Below are 24,418 nucleotides of genomic sequence, written 5' to 3' on the forward strand. Positions count from 1 at the left end.
AGCACATAGCCATGCAATCTCCATAGACAAACATTGACAGTAGAATGGCCCGTACTGAAGAGCTCCGTGACTTTCAACGTGGCACTGTCATAGGATGCCACCTTTCCAACAAGTCAGTTTGTCACATTTCTGCCCTGCTAGAGATGCTCCGGTCAACTGCAAGTGCTGTTATTGTGAAGTGGAAACGTCTACAAGCAACAACGGCTCAGCTGCGAAGTGGTAGGCCACACAAGCTCACAGAACGGGACTGCCGAGTGCTGAAGCGCGTAAAAATATTCTGTCCTCAGTTGCAACACTCACTACCGAGTTCCAAAATGCCTCTGGAAGCAACGTCGGCACAAGAACTGTTCGTCAGGAGCTTCATGAAATGGGTTTCCATGGCCGAGCAGCTGCACACAAGCTTAAGATCACCATGCGCAATCCCAAGCGTCAGCTGGAGTGGTGTAAAGCTCACCGCCATTGGACTCTGGAGCAGTGAAACGCGTTCTCTGGAGTGATGAATCACGCTTCACCATCTGGCAGTCCGACGGATGAATCTGGGTTTGGTGGATGCCTGGAGAACGCTACCTGCCCCAATGCATAGTGCCAACTGTAAAGTTTGGTGGTGGAATAATGCTGTTTTTCATGGTTTGAGCTAGGCACCTTAGTTGCAGTGAAGGGAAATCTTAACGCTACACCATACAATGACATTCTAGACGATTCTGTGCTTCCAACTTTGTAGCAACAGTTTGGGGAAGGCCCTTTCCTGTTTCAGCATGACAACACCCCCATGCACAATGCGAGGTCCATACAGAAATGGTTTGTAGAGATCGGTGTGGAAGAACTTGACTGGCCTGCACAGAGCCCTGACCTCAACCCCATCGAAAACCTTTGGGATGAATTGGAACGCCGACTGCGAGCCAGGCCTAATCGCCCAACATCAGTGCCCGACCTCACTAATGCTCGTGACTGAATGGAAGCAAGTCCCCTCAGCAATGTTCCAACATGTAGTGGAAAGCCTTCCCAGAAGAGTAGAGGCTGTTATAGCAGCAAGGGGGGGGACCAACTCTATATTAATGCCCATGATTTTGGAAAGAGATGTTGGAGCATGTGTCCACATACTTTTGGCCATGTATTATTGTGCAATGGAAAAATAAATGGAAAACAAATCATACGAACCCATTTGTCTCACGTTGTCTTTGTGGCTGACTGATTGAAAATAAATGCCAAATATTTATGCAAGTTGGAATCAAATATTAAATAGCATGAAGGCAATAATTGTTGGGTGAAGTAAATCAAAACAAAGTATTTATAAGTTGATGGTTTGAATCAGGTGTGTCATCAGAGCAGGGCTGGAGCGAATGCCTGCACCCATATGCTCATTAAAAGTAATGTGTTTTAAGGGAAGATAAAACATCTCTTGACAGTAATCATAAATCAGGGGTGGTCCAACCCCCCTTAGAGCTACTGGGTACAAATCATTATATATCCACTACCGTTCAAAAGTTTGGGGTCACTTAGAAATGTCCAGGAAAACATACATGAAATGAGTTTGAATAGGAAATATAGCAAAATGCATAGGACATGTAGTCATTGACAAGGTTAGAAATAATGATTGTATCCTTCAAACTTCGCTTTCGTCAAAGAATCCTCCATTTGCAGCAATTACAGCCTTGCAGACTTTTGGCATTCTAGTTGTCAATTTGTTGAGGTAATCTGAAGAGATTTCAACTCATGCTTCCTGAAGCACCTCCCACAAGTTGGATTGGCTTGATGGGCACTTCTTACGTACCATACGGTCAAGCTGCTCCCACAACAGCTCAATAGGGTTGAGATCTGGTGACTGTGCTGGCCACTCCATTATAGACAGAATACCAGCTGACTGCTTCTTCCCTAAATAGTTATTGCATTGTTTGGAGCTGTGATTTGGGTCATTGTCCTGTTGTATGAGGAAATTGGCTCCAATCAAGCGCCGTCCACAGGGTATGGCATGGCGTTGCAAAATGGAGTGATAGCCTTCCTTCTTCAAGATCCCTTTTACCCTGTCCAAATTTCCCACTTTACCACCACCAAAGCACCCCCAGACCATCACATTGCCTCCACCATGCTTGACAGATGGCATCAAGCACTCCTCCAGCATCTTTTCATTTGGTCTGCGTCTCACAAATGTTCTTCTTTGTGATCCGAACACCTCAAACTTCGATTTGTCTGTCCATAACACTGTTTTCCAATCTTCCTCTGTCCAGTGTCTGTGTTCTTTTGCCCATCATAATATTTTATTTTTAATGGCAGTCTGAGATGTTTTTTTCTTTGCAACTCTGCCTAGAAGGTCAGCATCCCGGAGTCGCCTCTTCACTGTTGACGTTGAGACTGGTGTTTTGCGGGTACTATTTAATGAAGCTGCCAGTTGAGGACCTGTGAGGTGTCTGTTTCTCAAACTAGACACTAATGTATTTGTCCTCTTGCTCAGTTGTGCACCGGGGCCTCCCACTCCTATTTCTATTCTGGTTAGAGCCCGTTTGCGCTGTTCTGTGAAGGGAGTAGTACACAGCGTTGTACGAGATCTTCAGTTTCTTGGCAATTTCTCGCATGGAATAGCCTTCATTTCTCAGAACAAGAATAGACTGACGAGTTTCAGAAGAAAGTTATTTGTTTCTGGACATTTTGAGCCTGTAATCGAACCCACATTTGCTGATGCTCCAGATACTCAACTAGTCTCAAGAAGGCCAGTTGTATTGCTTCTTTAACCAGCACAACAGTTTTTAGCTGTGCTAACATAATTGCAAAAGGGTTTTCTAATTATCAATTAGCCTTTTAAAATAATAAACTTGGATTAGCAAACACAATGTGCCATTGGAACACAGGACTGATGGTTGCTGATAATGGGCCTCTGTACACCTATGTAGATATTCCATTAAAAAAATCAGCCGTTTCCAGCAACAATAGCCATTTACAACGTTAATGTCAACACTGTATTTCTGATCAATTTGATGTTATTTTAATGGACAAAAAAATTGCTTTTCTTTCAAAAACAAGGACATTTCTAAGTGACCCCAAACTTTAATTTTATTTTATTTAATTTGACCTTTATTTAACTAGGCAAGTCGGATAAGAACACATTCTTATTTACAATGACGGCCTGCTTTTGAACGGTAGTTTATAATATATATTATTTGTAGCCTTTTGATTTACTTCAGTCGACAATTATTGCCTTCATTTTGTGTAATTGATTCCAATTTGCATACATTACTGTAGGCTATGATTTATATTTTCAATCAGTCAACTACGGTGTGTGTCGGACAGGGGCCGCTAGAGTACAGATACTTCTCACTGGTCCAGATAATTCTCACTGGTCATAAAAGAACACAGGCAGGCGCAAAGCGAATACGTTTGGATTCAATGGGATTTTGGAGTCGAAAGCATTCTAGACCGGAGAGAAAGTTCAATCGGGAGAGAGAGGATTCCCCATGTGCTACAACAAATGTATCGGTATCTGTTGATAAGAAGCAGTGATAAATTAAAAGCTTTATCTCACATTTAGGTTACCATCTCGGATCCTCCTGAAGTTTGTAACTATATCGCGTCTGCCTTTGGAAACTGCTGCAACGAAACGAACAAAAAGGTGAGAATTAGAAACCGACTGAAATTGAGCCCGTGCACAATTCCTTGATTTGTGTTTTTAAACCCATTGCTGTGTTTTGCTTGGATATCATGCCACGCCTTCAAGTTCTCTCGCCTGCTTGGATTAATTGATAACCACATGCACCTGGTTGGTTGGATTTTTGGAACCTGAAGTCTCCACAACATGCAGGCCTATGAAAGATTTAGGCTAACATGTTGATATTCTGAATCGTGAATACACAAGTCTTGATCATGATCCTTTATTGTAACACTAGTTGATTTGATTCTTTGGATTTTCCATCAGTGGAATCATCTTTGCACGAGCCTGGAACTTTGGACAACTGATGGCGATGACATAGAGGCCACGGCGGATGTAATGTCTTAAGGATAACACGCGCGCCACTGAAGTTGACGTTTTGGAGACAACAATTTCTAACAGCTTATGCATGGCATACATTGCTCATCGTATCGTATATCAACATGATGCGCACCGGCCCCAGCCTAGTCTACGAGTGGCTACAGACTCTTCAGCTGCCTCAATACTTGGAGGGGTTTGTGGACAATGGATACGACGATCTGGAAGTTTGTAAACAAATTGGGGACCCCGATCTTGACGCCATAGGGGTACACGTGCAGCACCACCGACAAAAGGTACTCAACGCGGTGAAGAAGTTGAGAGAGGAGGACAAGAAAAAAGCTCCCGCTCTTTACTTCATCCTCGAGCCACTGAACCCCTCTCCCCTTAGCCCCTTGTTGGGCACCAGCACCACGCTCATCACAGATTGCGAGAAGGATTTCCAGTGGTCAAGGTCATGGACAGAATCCAATCAGGAGGAAGTTGGAACTGGGGGTCACCAACGGTCATCATGTCCTACAAACAACAATCTAAATGTAACTGATGATTGTAAAGAGTTGGTGACCTACCCCAAACTGAAACTGAAGATCTTGATCAGGGATAAACTTGTGAAAGATTCAATCAACCTCAATGAGCCGCCATACACCTATAAGGTAGGCTCCTATTTGTCATTCATGATGTTGATTATTATAAGGATTTGTTCATAGACTGTCACATACAATTACACACTCTTCCATCTGGGCTTGCTGTGATGAATAGTATGGCCAATTGCTTTGATAGTGCTGTCTACTGTCAATTATACTAATTATTTCAGTCAGGAGATGACTCTCACTTGTTTGAGGTCTGACAGGCAGTCAGAGGACATCAATATGCATACATTTAGAATATATATTTACTCAGAAATTATTTTGGTCCTATAGGTCTGACCCAGACCTGCTAAAGCAATCTTCCGTTATCTGAGTGCATTTCATTTAAGTCCTACGGTAAAACGTTATTGCCCTGGCTGGGGTAATAAACTAATATCCTTCAGACTCAGACAGCTGTCAATGTTACATAACAGTATTTTACTGTGGGTGGAACTGATGGCTTCCATTGTTGAGGAGTCTGCCTCCATAGAGAAATACAGTGCCTTCAGAAATGTATTCACACCGGTTGACTTTTTCCACATTTTGTTGTGTTACAGCCTGAATTTAAAATGGAATAATAGTAGATTTTTTGTCACTGGCCTACACACAATAACCCAGAATGTCAAAGTGGAATTATGTTTTTTGAAATTTATACAAATGTAAAGTTGAAATGTCTTAAGTCAATAAGTATTCAAACCCTTTGTTATGGCAGACCTAAATAAGTTCAGGAGTAAAAATGTGCTTAAGTAGTCACATAAGTTGCATGGACTCACTCTGTGTGCAATAATAGCGTTTAACATGATTTTTGAATGACTATCTCATCAATGTACCACATACAATTATCTATAAGGTCCCTCCATCGAGCAGTGAATTTCAACCACAAAGACCAGGGAGGTTTTCCAATGCCTCGCAAAGAAAGGCACATATTGGTAGATGGGTCAAAATAAGAAAGCAGACATTGAATATCCCTTTGAGTTTAATGGCTGTGATAGAAAACTGAAGATGGATCAACATTGTAGTTACTCCACAATACTAACCTAATTGACAGAGTGAAAAGAAGGAAGCCTGTACAGAATAGAAAATATTCCAAAACATGCATCCTGTTTGCAATAAGGCACTAAAGTAACACTGAACAAATATAATAATGAGTGTGATTTCCTGGATCGGTGAGCCAGGCATGGTTGTCCAAAATGGCTCTGCCTCTCCAGAAAGTCTTATTGGAGCTGAGCTGTGTCACAACAGATTAAGGAGACATGCTTAGGCTACAGTATCAGGCAGCATTCTATAGAATGTCGAGAGAACACAGCGCATCAGCTACTTTATGTGGATTTCCTTTTTACCGTCTTTAGCTCCTCTCTGAAAAGATTACATTTGATTGAAAAAACATCATTGTATTTACCGTGTGGCTCAGAGTTTTCAAATTGCAATCTGCATTCTGTAACACGTTATAACGCCACCACACACAAGTAAAATTAAACTCCTTCCAAATCCGACTTGGATCAACAGTATTTACCAAACTACAGTGCCACTAATAAGTGGCTTGGTTATTATCCATAGCAGGAGTTAAGGAGATGTGATGCATGCAGAGCAGACCTACTGTACTGTGCAGAGCTCTCATGGCTGCTCTGCTCACATTTTAAGACAACGTTGTACCTTTGTGCTCACATTCTCTGTTACATGTACATAATGTTCATGAAAGATTCAGGGGCTACAAACTGCCAAGTGCAGAGAGGCACTTTGTGACTCACTACTGACCTTTTTGCATGGAAGCACAGGCAAACAGATTCAGGTTTATCTGACTGAAAATATACTGAACAAAAATATAAACACAACATGTAAAGTGTTGGTCCCATGTTTCATGAGCTAAAATGAAAGATCCCAGAAAAGTTTTTCTCTCAACTTTTGTGCACGAATTTGTTACATCCCTGTTCGTGATCATTTCTCCTTTGCCAAGATAATCCATCCACCTGACAGGTGTGGTGTATCAAAGAAGCTGATTAAACAGCATGATCATTACACAGGCGCACTTTGTGCTGGGGACAATAAAAGGCCACTCTGAAGTTGAGGGAGCATGCAATTGGCTTTCTGACTGCAGGAATGTCCACCAGAGCTGTTGCCAGATATTTGAATGTTAATTTCTCTACCATAAGCCGCCTCAACGTCGTTTTAGAGAATTTGGCAGTATGGCAGTACATCCCTTTTGTGGGGAAAAACGCATTCTGATTGGCTGGGCCTGGCTCCCCAGTGGGTAGGCCTATGCCCTCCAAGGCCCACCCATGGCAGCGTGCCTGCCCAGTCATGTGAAATCCATCGATTAGGGCCTACTGAATTTACTGAAATGTAATTCAGTAAAATCGTTGAAATTGTTGCATGTTGCGTTTATATTTTGGTTCAGTGTAGTTATTTTTGGTCGTTTCAAAGCAGCACAAACAGTTTAGTCAGGCTAGTCATTGGCTGAGTTGATCAATTCCACAGAGGGTTTTATAACAATATATTAAAAAAGGGAGCAAACAGGAAAATGGTAGAGAAATGGAAGAGGCAAAGATGATAGGAACCAGAGGTTATGGCAAAAGATGTTTGCCATGTCTGCCATAATCACAGCATCTGTGCTTCACAAGGGAATTTGATTATGCTACCCTAACTGATTATGGATGGTCTCTGTTATTAGGAGATTGAACAGTGGTGTGCTGTACAGTATGTTTGTTTTGAGCTACAGTATTTACATTGTTGATATAACATTTAACTCTGACATTGTTTGCTCTTTCATATGTCTGATGTCGGACGACTAAGTCTAACTGGCATTTAAAAAGGACAACCACAACCGGAGATTGATCCATGTTCTGTTGATAGCTTTTTGGAATAGAGTCCTTTCAGGTCAGCAGTTTAATTCCATTAAGTTGGATGATTCAGATATAGGCTACAGGCCTATATATTAGAATGATGAATACATTCTACAACTGGAGAAGGAGCCATAGAATTAGAATCATTATAATTGTATAACTAGAATCATTCTATGGAAGGGGCTGTGTTGGGGATAAAGGGATCAATCATAACTGTTTTACCAGAGTAATAATAAATGGGATTAGTGTTATTACAGTTATGCATGTTAATAGAATTGTTATTACACAGTGAGAATGGATCTTATTACAAGCCGATTTGGCAGCATTATAAAGTAAATGCTGCTGGTTTGGACACTGTCCTAATTTGATCAATGAAAAATGGGTCTGTATGCTGTAATTGCCTAATACCTTTGCCTTGTTTCGATGTGTGTTCCATAGCAGCACAGCACGATCAATCCTAACTAAATGAGCCTTGTTGTTTTGTGCCTGACTGCGTTCCAAATGGCACCCTATTCCCTTTTATAGTGCACACATTTTGACCAGCGCCTCTGGTCAAAAGTAGTGCACTATATAGGGAGCCATTTGGGAGGCAACCGTACTGTCGTGCAGCATTGGTCAGTTTGCATGACCAGGCAGCCACCCTATTAGTGGCTTTTGGAGAAAAAAAACAATGAATACAATTAGGCCCTTGTAAACGACCTGCCTGGAATGGACATTATGTTTTACAGAAAATGACAAGCATTAGAGGCTATTTAAAGTATAGCTGTAATCTATTTCCAAATATAATACGATTGCGGGCTCGACTTTCTCACAGTGAAGTTAATCTATGCTGGAATATTTAGCTAGGTATTTCTCTCTTACTATATTGACAAAGACAAGATTTATAGTAATAAAAACTCATGAGTCATGAAATGTAGCCTGCACAGTTAAGGTTTTAGCAGAACTATATAATGTGGCCTGGTAAAGTCTGTTTTTAACAGATTTTATTCTCTCGGTTACGGCTGGTGTTTTGCAAGGACCCAACAAAGTACATAATGAGATTTCTCTGAATTCACATTGAAATATTTTCCTTTTGTCATTCTAATATAAGGCAGCGTATAGGAAGTTGTTTGTCCCACCAGACTCCTGGTGGGCCATATTCCCCCTTTCTCTCTGTCACAACAATGGGGCACATTACCCCAGAACCCCTCTGCTGCACTGGACTGGCAGTCTGGCACATTCTTTGAACAGAATGACTAACAACAGTTCTACTACCATAGAATTAGAATGAGTTCTATAACTTCTAAAGCGCTCCTCCGGAAGGGTTGGCCTGGTTTGCCCTTCGAGGCTCGCAGAACCAGCAGGCTCTTTTGGACAATCTGGCCCAAGATAAAGCCAAGCTGAATAGGACCTCACAAACACACAAAGCTCTATAGAAACAGACAGATGTCTCTGTCTTTGTTACAAAAAGTACAGGATTAAATGGACTGTTTTTGTTTTGCATGCGTTTCTTAAAACAATTATTGGCTACTTGGCTACACTGTGCTATATGTGAGGGTTGGGCGGTATCCAGATTTCCGTAACTTCATACGGTGCCTGTGCCATCCCAGGATATACGTTATTACCGGCATGGCACACAAGTGTGGAAAAAAAAAAAAGTAATTTACTAGAATGCAAAAGAAAATATTTCTAAAATTATTTCAATATACTTTTGTCACATGCGCCGAATACAACGGGTGTAAACTTGACTGTCAAATGCTTACAAGCCCTTTCCCAACAATGCAGAGTTAAAGTTTTATAAAATGTAGCAAATAGAAAAGTAACACAATAAATAACAATAACGAGGCTATGTACAAGGAGTACCAGTACCGAGTCAATGTGCAGGGCTACAAGGTAGTTTAGTTAATATGTACATGTAGGAAGGGGTTAAAAGTGACTAGGCAATCAGGATAGATAATAAACAGAGTTGCAGCAGCGTGTGTGAGAGCGTATGTAGTGTGCGGGTAGAATCCAGTTAGTGTGCGTAGTCGGTGTAAGAGAGTCAGTACAAAAAAGGGTCAATGCAATAGTCCAGGTAACCATTTGATAAACTGTTCAGCAGTCTTCTAGCTTGGGGGGATAAGCTGTTCAGGTGCCTTCGGTCCCGAGACTTGCCACTCCAGTACCACTTGCCGTGCGGTAGCACAGTGAACAGCCTATGGCTTGGGTGGCTGGGGTCTTTGACCATTTTCTGGGCCTTCCTCTGACACTGCCTGGTATAGAGGTCCTGGATGTATAGTGATTTACTGGGCTGTCCTCACTACACTCTGTAGCGCCTTGCGATCTAGGGCGATGCAGTTACCATACCAAATGGTGATGCAGCCAGTCAAGATGCTCCCAATGGTGCAGCTGTATAACTTTTTGAGGATCCAAGGGGCCTATATATTAGAATGATGAATACATTCTACAACTGGAGAAGGAGCTATAGAATTAGAATCATTATAATTTTATCATGGCCCCTCGGATTCTCAAAAAGTTATACAGCTGCACCATTGGGAGCATCTTGACTGGCTGCATCACCATTTGGTATGGTAACTGCATCGCCCTAGATCGCAAATTGGTAGAAATGGTAAGATAAATTGGCACTCCAAATGGAAAAGGTTGCCGACCGCTGGTGTAGCTTATTACCGGTAACTTCAGCAGCGTAACGACATAATCTGTGTAGGCCAGCAGCAATGGGAGGAAGATGTTAGGGAACAGGTTTTTTCTTCTGGTTAGGCTATCTTGATCTCTGGCACCCTCTTGAGTCATTTGTGTGTTCTATTTAATCAAACAGCCTTCTTAAAGCATCAGTCAAGTTCGGTACATATAGTTGGTTTTATTAAAACACATAGGGTGTGTCTATATATGGAAAATTACACACTTTAAAATTTCGACCAATCGATTGGAAAGACTACTCTTGGTTGACCAAGATAAAAAATAAAAAAAATGTCTGGGACAGCCCTAATTCACATCCATGTACATCTTAGAATCACCTTTGGCAGTGATTACAACTGTGAGTCTTTCTGGGTAAGACACTAAGAGCTTTGCACATCTGGATTGTACAAATGTGCATATTTATTATTGTTAAGATTCTTCAAGCTCTGTCAAGTTTTTTTGTTGATCATTGCTAGGCAGCCATTTAAGTCTTGCCATTAGATTTTCAAGCTGATTTTAAGTCAACTGTAATTAGGCCATACAGGAAAATTCAATGTTGTCTTGGTAAGCAACTCCAGTGTATATTTGGCCTTGTGTTTTAGGTTATTGTCCTGCTGAAAGATGAATGAAGAGTGGTACTCAGTGATGGATTTGTCCCAAGCATAACACAATACAACACTTTGTATTCAGGACAAAAAGTGAATTGCTTTGACACATTTATTTTTATTTTTACCCATCTACCAATAGGTTCCCTTCTTTGCGAGGCATTGGCAAACCTCCCTCGTCTTTGTAGTTGAATCTGTGTTTATATTTTCACTGCTTGACTGATGGACCTTACAATTATCTGTATGTGTGGGGTACAGAGATGAGGTAGTCATTAGAAAATAATGTTAAACACTACCCGGACTATTTGCACTGACCCCCCCACCCCATCTTTTTACGCTGCTGCTACTCTGTTAATTATTTATGCATAGTCACTTTAACTCTACCCACATGTACATATTACTTCAACTACCTCAACTCGCCGGTGCCCCCGCACATTGACTCTGCACCGGTACCCCCCTGTATATATAGCCTCCCTACTGTTATTTTATTTTACTTCTGCTCTTTTTTTCTCAACACTTTTTTGTTGTTTTATTTTACTTTTTTATCAAAAATAAATGCACTGTTGGTTAAGGGCTGTAAGTAAGCATTTCACTGTAATGTCTGCACCTGTTGAATTCGGCGCATGTGGCCAATAAAGTTTGATTTGATATTATTGCATACAGAGTGAGTCATGCAACTTATTATGTGACTTGTTGCCATAACAAAGGGGTTGAAATCTTATTGACTCAAGACATTTCAGCTTTTCATTTTTTTATAATTTGTAAAAATGTCTAAAAACATAATTCCACTTTGACATTATCGGGTATTGTGTGTAGGCCAGTGACACAAAAATCTCGAATTTTTATTTAAGACTGTAACATAACCAAATGTGGAGAAATCAACGGGCATGAATACTTTCTGAAGGCACTGTAGCTTGGCAGTAGTCCAGGTGTGATAAAACTAGGGCAGTTATCACAGACAGTTACAATGCTTTTAGTTTTTTATATATTTAGGACTAGCTTATATTTAGGACTAGCCAACCATTCTAAAACTGACTGCACCACTTTGTTAAGAGTTGCACTTATTTCACTTGCTGTGGTAGCAGACGTGTATAACGTTGTCATCCGCGTACATAGACACACATGCTTTACTCAAGGCTAGTGGTAGGTCATTAGACAAAATAGAAAACAGTAAAGGACCAAGGCAGCTGCCTTGAGGTATACCACACTGACTGGTTTACGTTAGAGAGGCTTCCATTAAAGAAAACCAGCTGTGTTCTGTTAGATAGGCATCTCTCAATCCACGATATGGCAGAGGATGTAAAGCCATAATACAAAGCCATTTCAGCAGCAGATTATGATTGATAATATCCAAAGTCTAACAAAACAGCTCCCTCAATCTTCTCATCAAGAGAGCCTGTCCAACAATGGAGATATCCATGATCTACAATTTAAAAAAAGATAGTTATGCATGTTTTTAAATGAAGAAGCATCTGACCAAATGTACATTTTATTGCATCACTTCTCATGGGAATCTCATAGAACTTGCTCCTCTATGGCAGTGGTTCCCAAACTGAGAGGTCAGGCGTGGGGATCCCCCCCCCTCTTAAAAAATAAATATTATTCATTTTTTTTTAAATAACTCAGACTGACTTTAAACTTAATCTTGAAAGTTGTAATAGTACAATGCACAAGGTGCAATTTCGAAATTGGGTAGTGCATCGTCAGTTCCTCTTGTCATGTTAGTTATTGCATACCTTAGCTATTTATAACTTGTCAAATATCCAGATCAACTAGCCAATGTCAGCTAATGTTTTTTTATTTCAGTTTTTTTACCCCATAGATATTGTTGTAATTTGTCACTCAAATATCATATGATTACACATTAGAAATGGCAAATGTATAGAATTGCAAGAAATGTGGCTTTAAAACTGCTATATCTTCTTTGCACCCCATGATAAGTGTAAAATTGCAGGAAATAAGCTTAAAACCTGCACAATTCCTTCCACCAAAAAGAGGGGTGTGAACAGTTTGTGTCATAAACTGTGCTTGTGCCCATAGAAATAGCCGTGCCGCGTGCGCGGGAAGTTCCCCAATGCTGGAAGAGTTTGGGAACCCCTGCTCTAGGACGTGGCCAGAGTCGTGTCAAATCATTTATGTGATAATTTCCCCACTGCTTCTCACACTTACAGTTGAAGTCGGAAGTTTACATACACTTAGGTTGGAGTCATTAAAACTTGTTTTTCAACCACTCCCACACATTTATTTTTAACAAACTAACCGACTTGCCATAACTATAGGACATCTACTTTGCATGACACAAGTAATTTTTCCAACAATTGTTTACAGACAGATTATTTCACTTATAATTCACTGTATCTCAATTCCATTGGGTCAGAAGTTTACATACACTAAGTTGACTGTGCCTTTTTAAACAGCTTGGAAAATTCCAGAAAATGATGTCATGGCTTTAGATGCTTCTGACAGGCTAATTGACATAATTTGAGTCAATTGGAGGTGTACCTGCGGATGTATTTCAAGGCCTACCTTCAAATTCAGTGCCTTTTTGCTTGACATCATGGGAAAATGAAAAGAAATCAGCCAAGACCTCATAAAAAAAATTGTAGACCTCCACAAGTCTGGTTCATCCTTGGGAGCAATTTCCAAACGCACCACGTTCATCTGTACAAACAACGCAAGTATAAACACCATGGGACCACGCAGCCGTCATACCGCTCAGGAAGGAGACGCTTTCTGTCTCTTAGAGATGAACGTACTTTGGTGCGAAAAGTGCAAATTAATCCCAGAACAACAGCAAAGGACCTTGTGAAGATGCTGGAGGAAACAGTATCTGTATCCACAGTAAAACGAGCCCAGATCGACACAACCTGAAAGGCAGCTCAGCAAGGAAGAAGCCACTGTTCCAAAACCGCCATAAAAAAGCCAGACTACGGTTTGCAACTGCACATGGGGATAAAGATCGTACTTTTTGGAGAAATGTCCTCTGGTCTGATGAAACAAAAATAGAACTGTTTGGCCATAATGACCATCGTTATGTTTGGAGGAAATAGGGGATGGCTTGCAAGCCGAAGAACACCATCCCAACCGAGCTCCTGAGTGGCGCAGTGGTCTAAGGCACTGCATCGCAGTGCTAACTGTGCCACTAGAGATCCTGGTTCGAATCCAGGCTCTGTCGCAGCCGGCTGCGACCGGGAGACTCATGGGCGGCGCACAATTGGCCCAGCGTCGTCCAGGGTAGGGGAGGGAATGGCCGGCAGGGATGTAGCTCAGTTGATAGAGCATGGCGTTTGCAACGCCAGGGTTGTGGGTTCGTTTCCCATGGGGGGCCAGTATAAAAAAAAAAATTATTCACTAACTAAGTCGCTCTGGATAAGAGCGTCTGCTAAATGACTAAATGTAAATGTGAAGCACGGGGGTGGCAGCATCATGCTGTGGGGATGCTTTGCTGCAGGAGGGACTGGTGCACGTCACAAAATAGATCGCATCATGAGGAAGGAAAATTATGTGGATATATTGAAGCAACATCTCAAGACATCAGAGCCCTGACCTCAACCCCATCAAACACCTTTGGGATGAATTAGAACACAGACTGCAAGCCAGGCCTAATCGCCCAAAATCAGTGCCCGACCTCACTAATGCTCTTGTGGCTGAATAGAAGCAAGTCCCCTTAGCAATGTTCCAACATCTAGCGGAAAGCCTTCCCAGAAGAGTGGAGGCTGTTATAGCAGCAAAGGGGGATCAACTCCATATTAATGCCCATGATTTTGGAATGAGATGTTTGACGAGCAGGTGTCCACATACTTTTGGTCATGTAGTGTAGGTCAGTGACTAAGCGTTTCGTAGAACAGTACTTACATTATGCAAGACTCAGTCAGCATTCAATCTATAAATATTCCTAGTGAGAATACCATTCACATTCTTCAGTCATCTCTGACATCAATGTGCAGTAATTTTATGTAACATTAAGCAATATGTAATGACACAATGGCTTGGAAGGACAACCTCTGCTGGTCTTCTTTGGTATGTTCACCTTACTAAATTGGAATTGTGCATGGCATTTGACTTTTTAAAGGTGAATTCTGCTTGAGCCCACATCCGCTGCGTTAACAGTAAATGTGATGTCCGCTAATGTCTGAGAAATTACACTGAACAAAAATATAAACACAACAAGCAACAATTTTAAAGATTTTACTGAGTTACAGTTTATATAAGGAAATCTGTCAATTTTTAAATACATTCATTAGGCCCTAATCTATGGATTTCACATGACTGGGAATACAGATATGTATCTGTTGGTCACAGATACCTTTTTTTTTTTTAAGTAGGGGCGTGGATCAGAAAATCAGTAAATCTGGTGTGACCACCATTTGCCTCATGCAGTGCAACACATCTCCTTTGCATAGAGTTGATCAGGCTGTTGATTGTGGCCTGTGTGAAATTGTTGGGTATTGGCGGAAACTGGAACACGCTGTCGTACACATCGATCCAGAGCATCCCAAACATGCTCAATGGGTGACATGTCTGGTCAGTATGCAGGCCATGGAAGAACTGGGACATTTTCCACTTCCAGGAATTGTATACAGATCCTTGCGATATGGGACCGTGCATTATCATGCTGAAACATGAGGCGATGGCGGCGGATGAATGGCACGACAATGGGCCTCAGGATCTCCTCACGGTATCTCTGTGCATTCAAATTGCCATCGATAAAATGCAATTGTGTTCATTGTCCGTAGCTTATGCCTGCCCATACCATAACCCCATCACCACCGTGGTGTACACACAATGTACTTTTTCGCTTAAGTTTTCATTTACTGAATAAATGTTTCCATCTCATTTTCAAACTGTTGCGTTAAATAGCAAATGTGCCTACTCTGGTCTTGACATGTGAGCTCTAGCCAACAGCTCGCAGATTCAGTGCAGGTAGGAACACTAGTCTCAAATATTATTATGAATAAGAGCGAGAATATGCAATCAAGCGTCGATTATCATATCACCAGAATTAGGCCCTCGATATTTATTGGAAAGGAGCATCAAACTCATCGCCATGCACTTTCACCACCCTGTGAAGTTCGTAACTCCTTAATTTTTTTTACCCCCTTCCAATTACGATCTTGTCTCATCGCTCCAACTCCTTACGAGAGAGAGGCGAAGGGAAGGTCGAGTTATGCGTCCTCCGAAACATGACCTGCCAAATTGTTATTATTGCAATTCTACACTTTCTTAACAGGGGGAATCCATATTTATGAACAGAACACAACTATGTTTCTGAAGTTTGCCATAGTACATTATATTGAAAAAGGGTTTTAATGACTAGATTACTAATCAACTACCTCACCTGAAAATCCCACCCCCAATAATGAATTGACACTACCAACTCTGTGACTCACAAACATCCCCCCCATCTTTTAACAATTTCCTTTCGCGATATGGCAGTGTTATCTGGTAGGGCATTAAACAAGAACTGTCAACTTGAAAATGCAAACTGGAGTTTTGCATTTAGATTTGGTCATTGAGTGTTCAAATAAAAATCTGCAGAATCTGCAATAGAATGGATCAAATGTAGCTCCGGTAATATGGATCGCATTTGAACAGTTTGGGCTAGAGTAGGGGTCTCAAAGCTTTTCTTTCATAAAGGCTATGTTTTCACGAGCTAATCCTATACAGCATGCAGATTTTGTTATTGTTTAGGCCTAATTTGATTTAATGTAAACAAAGAACAGCACTGCATACATAATGTGATTGTTTTGGTTCATTATTGTAGCCTACCTTCAGAATCTAGCCTTTTTAAAACGAGATTAGGCTACTATTGATTATTTTCCCTTTTTTTTTGTATTGCCATTCTGTTTAAATTAACTTGTCAGCAGCATACATATTTGATGCAAAGAGGGTAGAAATGGCTTATTTGGTCGAAATTACCTACCAAGCCAAATACTGCTGTTTTATTGAGATACAAATATCCTGTGCTTTTTCATTTGGTGCATAGGTTTATACAGACCACTGCATGAAAAGGCACATTTACGGGACGAACACTCTAGTGCACAAGTCCGAAAACGTACTGTTTCTGGAAATTTGCGGGCATGTGTCCAGCAGTGTTCAGCTCTGCACATGTCCCGTAAATCTCAGATAATGGACCACTTTTGTGGGCGGATGTGCACAGACTTGTATATGTCCGGAAACGGTTCAGTAAATCCAGAGAAACGACCGCACACGTCCACCCACTTACCAGGACACATCTTGAAACTCCAGTGTACGCCTTTGACGTTAGTTGCAATACATCTCTGTCCACGTCCCGCCCATAAATGTCAGTAAATGGCTGTGTACTTGCTCAAGGTTGCGCGTGCTTATTCGCCCCATTGAATGCTAATGCTAGTCATTGCTAGCTTGCCTTAGTAGCTGTCACTGGTATATTAAAAACCCAATTATTAAATGAATGAATGAATTACAGTGAATTAGGAATGAATAAATGACTTAATTATTATTAGTATCATTAGTATACACATCAGGGTTCCTTCACCTTTTCAGAAATTACTATCAAGGTTTTTCCAGCACCTCACGACGTTGTTATACTAAAACAACTCTTAGTTCCTTGAATAAAACACACGAATGCACTACATGAAAGACGACAATTTCAGTAGAGCAAAGCGGGTAATAGCATCTGCTTTTACGCTAAGCAGAGCCTGAAGCTAAAGTAACTCCTGCCAGTACTCTGCTCGATTCTTTTGAAAACACTTTCATTCAGGGGAGGACCATCCTCAGTGAATATAATTTTTAGATAAAACTATACTAAATATAATCACGTCACCAAATAATTGATTTAAAACCCATTATTTTGCAAAGAAGGTCTACGGTAGCCTCCACAGCACTCTGTAGGGAAGCACCATGGTGTAGCCAGAGGACAGCTAGCTTCCATCCTCCTCTGGGTACATTGACTTCAATACAAAACCTAGGAGGCTCATGGTTGAACAGTTTTGAACAAATTAATTTCGAGAGAGATTGTCTTTTTTTCAGTTTCACTTACTTAGCTGGCAAATGCAGCTAGCTAGTTCAGCCTACCGAAACATCCTACTCTCGTTTGCAACTAATGATTACACCCTATATCAGCTAGGTGCAGGCAAGAGTGTGCAAGGCGGTATTGAATGTCACCGTCAGTCCATGTGTCACTGTCTGTCACCTCAAATTTGTCTCTCGACCAGTGTGGACCTACGTTGTAAACTTTAATTCATAGGCTAGGTTGTAGCAACCTCATGATGGGTATAGGGAAAATGTTAGTATCATGGAGTAGCCTAAACCTATCGCTGGGTGAATGGAATATGAATGACAGTCATCCAATATGCTGTAATAGAAGTAAGGCCATGCTCATGAAAAATAAGTCGCCCTCCCTCATCTTAAACGGCACTGACCGCCACTGCTTTCATTAATCTTTGAATTTCGAATGTGGTGCTTACCTGCTTAAATGTCTTTAAGGGGGGTGGGGGTTCTACCTCATGGAGGAATATGAATGGGTCTATTCAAAATTCAAAGATCGACAAAAGTGTTTTCAAAATAATGAAGTACAGTACTGACAGGAGCCATCCAGCTTCGCCCAGGGCGAGCCTCCATTGGGGGCGCTACAGTGTTGAGGTGTCCATGTGATATTCTTTGCCTTGATCAAAACTCCCCAGACATGATCCGTGTGGTGTGGCTCGCGAAGTAGCTCTGGTCCCTCTCCAAGCAGCTCTGTAGTTCTTGAATAAGGGCAGTGAGCACCACACTCCGGAAGTAGGGAGGCTTGACAAACCACACTGGTTTGTCGTTTTGCAGATCATCCTCTTCATCGCTCATCAGGTCCACATTAACTCCTCTCCAAATGTCTCTCTTTCATCGTCTGCAAGCACTCTCGATTAGTGCATCTGGAACCAATAGAACACAGTAAACAAAGGCATCAGTCTCAAGTAATATATAATCTGAACTTTATCCCACAACCCCAGATTGAGAGATTGTAAAGGGGAATTCCAACCTTTGACATTTATCACTTACCTTGATTGTAGTTCCCCCAAACAGTTTTTTAAATATCTTGTGAAATTACTAAGATTATTGGTATTATTGGACTATTGTGAAAACAACATTCAACGACTGTTTTCATTCGGAATTCAATGACTGTTTTCATTCTACACTACTAGACTCAAATATATATCTTGAAACATGTAATTGGGCCATGTATGCACTTCGTATTCCAAGGACCAGGAGTAATACAGGAGTAATAAACCTAGTGTTACAAATAAACTACTTTTACAAAAGGCTTACCTGTTTTCTCCTCTGGTGACCCTTCTTTGCATGGTTCTCAAAGATTGTGTCCCCTATGTTCTCAGGTAAACATGAGAGATATGCTCGCCTCACAGTCTTGTAGTAGGTGGCACAAGAATATGCATTGGATATAAGCACAAGGTTAATTTTGTTGTTTTGGTGGCCAGGCCGCCGGTGCAGAGCCTTGCTATCATATGTAAAAATATCATTAAGCATACCTTTTGTGAGTATCACACTCTTTCAGTGTTTGAATGAACACAGAACATTTTGTACAACAGTAACATCCAGTCACGCATTCATGCTCTTTGACATCGCACAGACGTATTCTGCTGGGAGGTATATCTGTGTGTCTGAGAGAATGCAAAAGAGTTCCATTTGTGTAAATGTTACAACTCAATTCAACAATCTCTAAAGGAATCTACTTTATCAACTAATTGCCTTTACAAAAATGTATGTCTTACTAGGTGTATGACGCATCAGGGTTGGAACCGGATTAGTTACCTAGCTAGTGTTAGCTAGTTTATAAGTGAAGGTGGTGGTGTGCAAAAACACTAAATATACACCATGCATTGTATGGCTACAACAGTTTGTACAACAGTACAAACACATTATAGAAGAGGCCTGTGTATTTAAATGTAACAACCCATGAACAACTAGCCAATAACAACATAAGCTAAATGTAGCTAGCTAGTAGGGAGCATTGGTATGCTGAGCTAGCTAACGTTAGCGGTTATCAATTAGCATGCAACCGTTAGATCCAAATTTCATTAAAGTAAACTTCTAAAATGCTAATCATTGGTGTTGTTCATATGTACAAACACAAGGTAAAGAGGCACGCTCCTGTGGCAGTTGATAATTTATGTGATGTGCACAATGTGATTTAACCAATTTTGAAGGTGGGAAAATAGATGGCAAAAATGCAGAATGGTGTTAAATGCCTGTAAACAGCTTGAGGAGAAATGATTTCAAATCATGTAATATTAGGCCTACTGATTATTTTCTCATCTACTTGCGAGCTACTCCGTAACAGCCAACGAGCTACCGGACATGCAGTTTTCTGCTAAGGTGCAACCTTTGGTAGGCTGATGGAAGGCTACTCAGTCAGTCTGCACTACAGTGAAGCTTAATCAGACATGCCTGTGCTCATCATGGTTCTTACAGGCAAAGTGAAATGATACATTGAATTTGCTCGTGGTGCACGCATCTCAAATGATATGTAACACCACCATTGGGCATGAAACAAGAATACAAATGTAACAGCACAACAAAATAGATAAAACATTTTATTTTGCAGGTGCCTTTTCATTTTAACACCAGTGGTGCAAGTAATGCTTTCTAACTACACTGAACCAAAACAAATACAATTTAATTTGACACATGCGCAGAATACAACGGGTGTAGATTTAAAGGAAAAATCCACCCAAAAACTGTTTTGGTATTTGTTTCATTAGTCCATTGTTGAGAGAGTTTCAAAAATTTTTGCATTTCTGCAATCAAGTTTTCAAGATATACAATACATGACCAAAAGTATGTGGACACCTGCTCGTCAAACATCTTATTAAAAAAACCTTGGTCATTAATATGGAGTTGGTCCCCCCTTTGCTGCTATAACAGCCTCCACTCTCCTGGGAAGGCTTTCCACTAGATGTTGGAACATTAGTGCAGGGACTTGCTTCCATTCAGCCACAAGCATTGGTGAGGTCGGGCACTGATGTTGGGCGGTTAGGCCTGGCTCGCAGTCGGCGTTCCAAATCATCCCAAAGGTCAGGGCTCTGTGCAGGCCAGTCAAGTTCTTCCACACCGATCTCAACAAACCATTTCTGTATGGACCTCGCTTTGTGCATGGGGGCATTGTCATGCTGAAACAGGAAAGGGCCTTCCCCAAACTGTTGCCACAAAGTTGGAAGCACAGAATTGTCTAGAATGTCATTGTATGCTGTAGCATCAATATTTCCCTTCACTGGAACTAATGGTCCTGAACCATGAAAAACGGCTCCAGACCATTATTCCTCCTCCACCAAACTTTACAGTTGGCACGATGCATTGGGGCAGGTAGTGTTCTCCTGGCATCCGCCAAACCATTACTAATCATTGAAAATGACAAATTACCCAATGGATCATAATTTTCTGGTAAGTAAGTTGGAGTGCAGCTGCTCCATTGCTCAGGCGCCTATGTGTATATTATAATGTACTCTGTAGTATATTGCATAGTGAATGCATAGAATAAGAACTATGTTAGACATTGATTGACCACTCTGATGTCATTATTATTTTTTATCTCTCAAGCTTGACTTTCACTAAACTTATTGAAACGGTACTCCTGTGTCCTGCTTGGTTATTTTATGTAGTAAAAGTTAATCAACAAACAAAACAGTGGCCCTAAAAGTACTCTACTAATGAGCGGAGTGGATGTTTCATCTCCCGAGAGAAGACGAGGTCGTGAAAGTGAACTTGTCGACGGAGGTCCTCTCCCGAGGAGGACAGAGAGCGGATCCGAGCAAGAGGTAAACTCATTAGCAACGAACGTCGCGGCCACAATGAGTAGACAAGGAAAAGGAGTGATGGCTGGCTACATTGGGAAAATTGATGCATTTGATGGCAGTACAGAAGATTGGAATATGTACTGTGAACGGATTGAGCAGTATTTTGAAGCCAATGACATGGATGAAGAGAAACATGTGCCAGTGTTATCGATTTGCTATGGGAGGAAAAGCTTATGCTTTGCTGAGAAGTTTGACTGCTCCTAGAAAACCATCTGAGCTCAGTTTTGATGACATTGCAAAAACAATGCAAGAGCATTTGGCGCCAAAACCATTGCTCATAGCAGAACGTTTCAGATTTAATAAGCGCAATCAGTATCAAGGAGAATCTATTGCAGCCTACTTAGCTGAGCTAAATAAGTTGTCAGAACACTGCCAGTTCGGAGAGGGACTGAATGATGCATTGAGAGACCGTTTGGTATGTGGAATACTGAGAGTACCCAAAAGAGACTGCTGACCAAGGCTGATCTTACTTTCAAGTGGGCAGTAGCCATGGAAACAGCCGCCAGAGATGCTATAGAGCAGGGTTCTTCAATCCTGGTCCTGGAGGGCCGAAACACCTCTGTTTTTCATCCTCTCCTTCTAATCAGGGGCTAATTCAGACCTGGGAAAACCAGGTGAGTGCAATTAACTACCAGGTAGAAATAAAAAACAGAAGTGTTTCGGCCCTCCAGGACCAGGATTGAAGAACCCTGCTATAGAGCTACGGTCAGGAGTGAAAGTACCTGTTAACAAGATGGCAGCAGTAAATAAATCACAGAAGACAACCGGAAAAGGTGTAGTGTGTTACTGTTGTGGCAAAGGCTGGTATAATGCATCCCAATGCAGATTCAAGACTGAAACATACCAGAAATGTGGGGGGGACACGACATTTGAAAGTAGGAGAAACTACTCGCCAAGGACTAGACTCTTCCAGATGTGATCTTCGCGCTTGCACCTGCTTCACCTTCTGGATTACCTACTGCAAGTGAAGTGTACAGTTATCTTACAAGAACAAGAGCTTATTCAAGCACATTAGAGTTCTAGAAGAGATATTTTCTTTTGGGGACTTATCTACATTTCTTTTGTTATTAAGCAGACGCTCTTATCCAGAGCAACTTACAGGAGCAATTAGGGTTAAGTGCCTTGCTCAAGGGCACATCGCCAACAGATTTTCCATGTGGTCGTTCGGGATTCGAACCACTGACCTTTCGGTTACTGGCCCAACACTCTTAACCGCTAGCCTACCTGCCACCCTAGTAGGGGAGAGTTGTAGTATATTGCCTAGTGAATGCATAGGCATAGAATAAGAATTCTGTGTTGGACATTGATTGACCACTCTGATGATGTCATTATTATTTTGTATCTCTCGAGTTTGACTTTCACTAAACTTATTGAAACGTTACTCCTGCTTGGTTATTTTGTTGTAAAAGTTAATCAACAAACACAGATCTTTGTCTTTCTAGTGCCCTTGTGACTTAATCTCCACCCATTAACAGTGATGCCATGTGGCTGAACATAATCATATCTATCTTCTCTGACGAGTTTACAATGACAATGGAAAGTACACTAGACAGACATGGCCTAAACAAGAATCGATGGCTCAGTCAAATGCTGTGCGGTATAGTGCTAATAACCCTGCATGTACGTCATAAGTCGGTTCATTCGCTTTAGCTTGCCCAGGGCACTGGGTGGGTAGAGTTAGCATATTTGAGACAATCCCATTGGTTCTAAGGTGAGAACTCTGTCGAGTGCACTGGGAAAGCGAGAAAGACTACCCAAGCTGTGTTCAGCTCGCTAATAAACCATTAAATTAAAGCTAGACAGTCTGGGAGTATCAAAAATTCCAAAAACGATGGATAGAGGACTGTCTAACCAATTTTCAGTGAGTCCCACCGGACCTTGCTGAAGACCGAATGCGGCCCCCATGGCAAAATTAGTTTGACACTCCAGCCCAGCTTTCATGCTGTAATTACATCACTCCGACCCCCTCAGGCACCACATGGCCAATTTACGTGAGCTGAAAGCAAAGGGGCAGAGACTCAGACTCCCATTGAGCATGAAATGCATCAGATTATTATGACCCACTTTCTCCTCCCTGAGTCTAAAAGGGCATCCTTTTCCCTACGTAGTGCACTACTCTGGTCAAAAGTAGTGCACTATATAGGGAATAGGGTGCCGTTTTGGACACATCCCTTCTGTCTTTGACACTACACACCCCACAGAGCCAGAACACTCTGTGGAGCTTCTTCCATGTTATTAATTTACCATGGCCAGTCATGACACTATTGCTGCATAGTGTACCTACATAATGAACTGAAAACTGGGGCTGGGCTGTAGGCTACGCCTGGCAATGCATGTATTATCCATTCAGACATGTACACTCAGCAATATGTAAGCTGTTCGTAGTTGCCAAATGAAATTGAAAAACTGGGATGCATTTTCTTTATTCATTTCAACCCCATTGTTACTTGTGATGTACCGGAAAATATAATGCTAGCATATTGCCATTACCACACAAAACAGGTAAAAAATACTTAATTAACTACGAAGCCCAAGGATCCGTCCCAAATGGCACCCTATTCCCTTTATAGTACACTACTTACGACCAAGGCCCATAGGGCTCTGGTCAAAAATAGTGCACTATATAGGGAATAGGGTGTGATGTTTGGGACGCATACCATGTTTATTTACTGTATGTGTTGTTTACATGGTGTATAACAGTACAGTATAAATCCTAAGGCAGTTTACCATACTGCTGTGAACAGATGCTCTGTTTGCTCCCTGATTTGCCATCCTATCCACCCCCACCACAACATACACTTAAGCCATGTTCACATTGGCAGTTTGAAGTGACTCAAATTCTATTTATTTGCATATCTGATTCGAATCTGTTCTTTTTTCTGCAGACTGAACTGTCAAAAAGCACATG

The 24,418-nt window shown here is 41.3% G+C and overlaps 1 protein-coding gene across 3 annotated transcripts in view; it reads left to right on the forward strand.

The window, feature by feature from the left end:
- The first annotated feature begins 3,356 nt into the window (after positions 1-3,356).
- Positions 3,357-24,418, forward strand: part of LOC121539606 (SAM and SH3 domain-containing protein 1-like) — an 85,723-nt gene continuing 64,661 nt past the window's right edge. Inside the window, exons 1-2 of one of the 3 annotated variants that reach the window (XM_045207575.1) lie at positions 3,357-3,601; positions 3,905-4,608. In XM_045207575.1, coding sequence (XP_045063510.1) covers positions 4,081-4,608 — 528 coding nt within the window. In that variant the 5' untranslated portion in view covers positions 3,357-3,601; positions 3,905-4,080. Of the gene's footprint in view, positions 4,609-24,418 lie in introns of all 3 variants that reach the window. The other 2 variants (XM_045207576.1, XM_045207580.1) reach the window with 2 other exon arrangements.

This window comes from Coregonus clupeaformis, chromosome 25 (genome assembly GCF_020615455.1).
Source record: "Coregonus clupeaformis isolate EN_2021a chromosome 25, ASM2061545v1, whole genome shotgun sequence".
Lineage (NCBI taxonomy): Eukaryota > Metazoa > Chordata > Actinopteri > Salmoniformes > Salmonidae > Coregonus > Coregonus clupeaformis.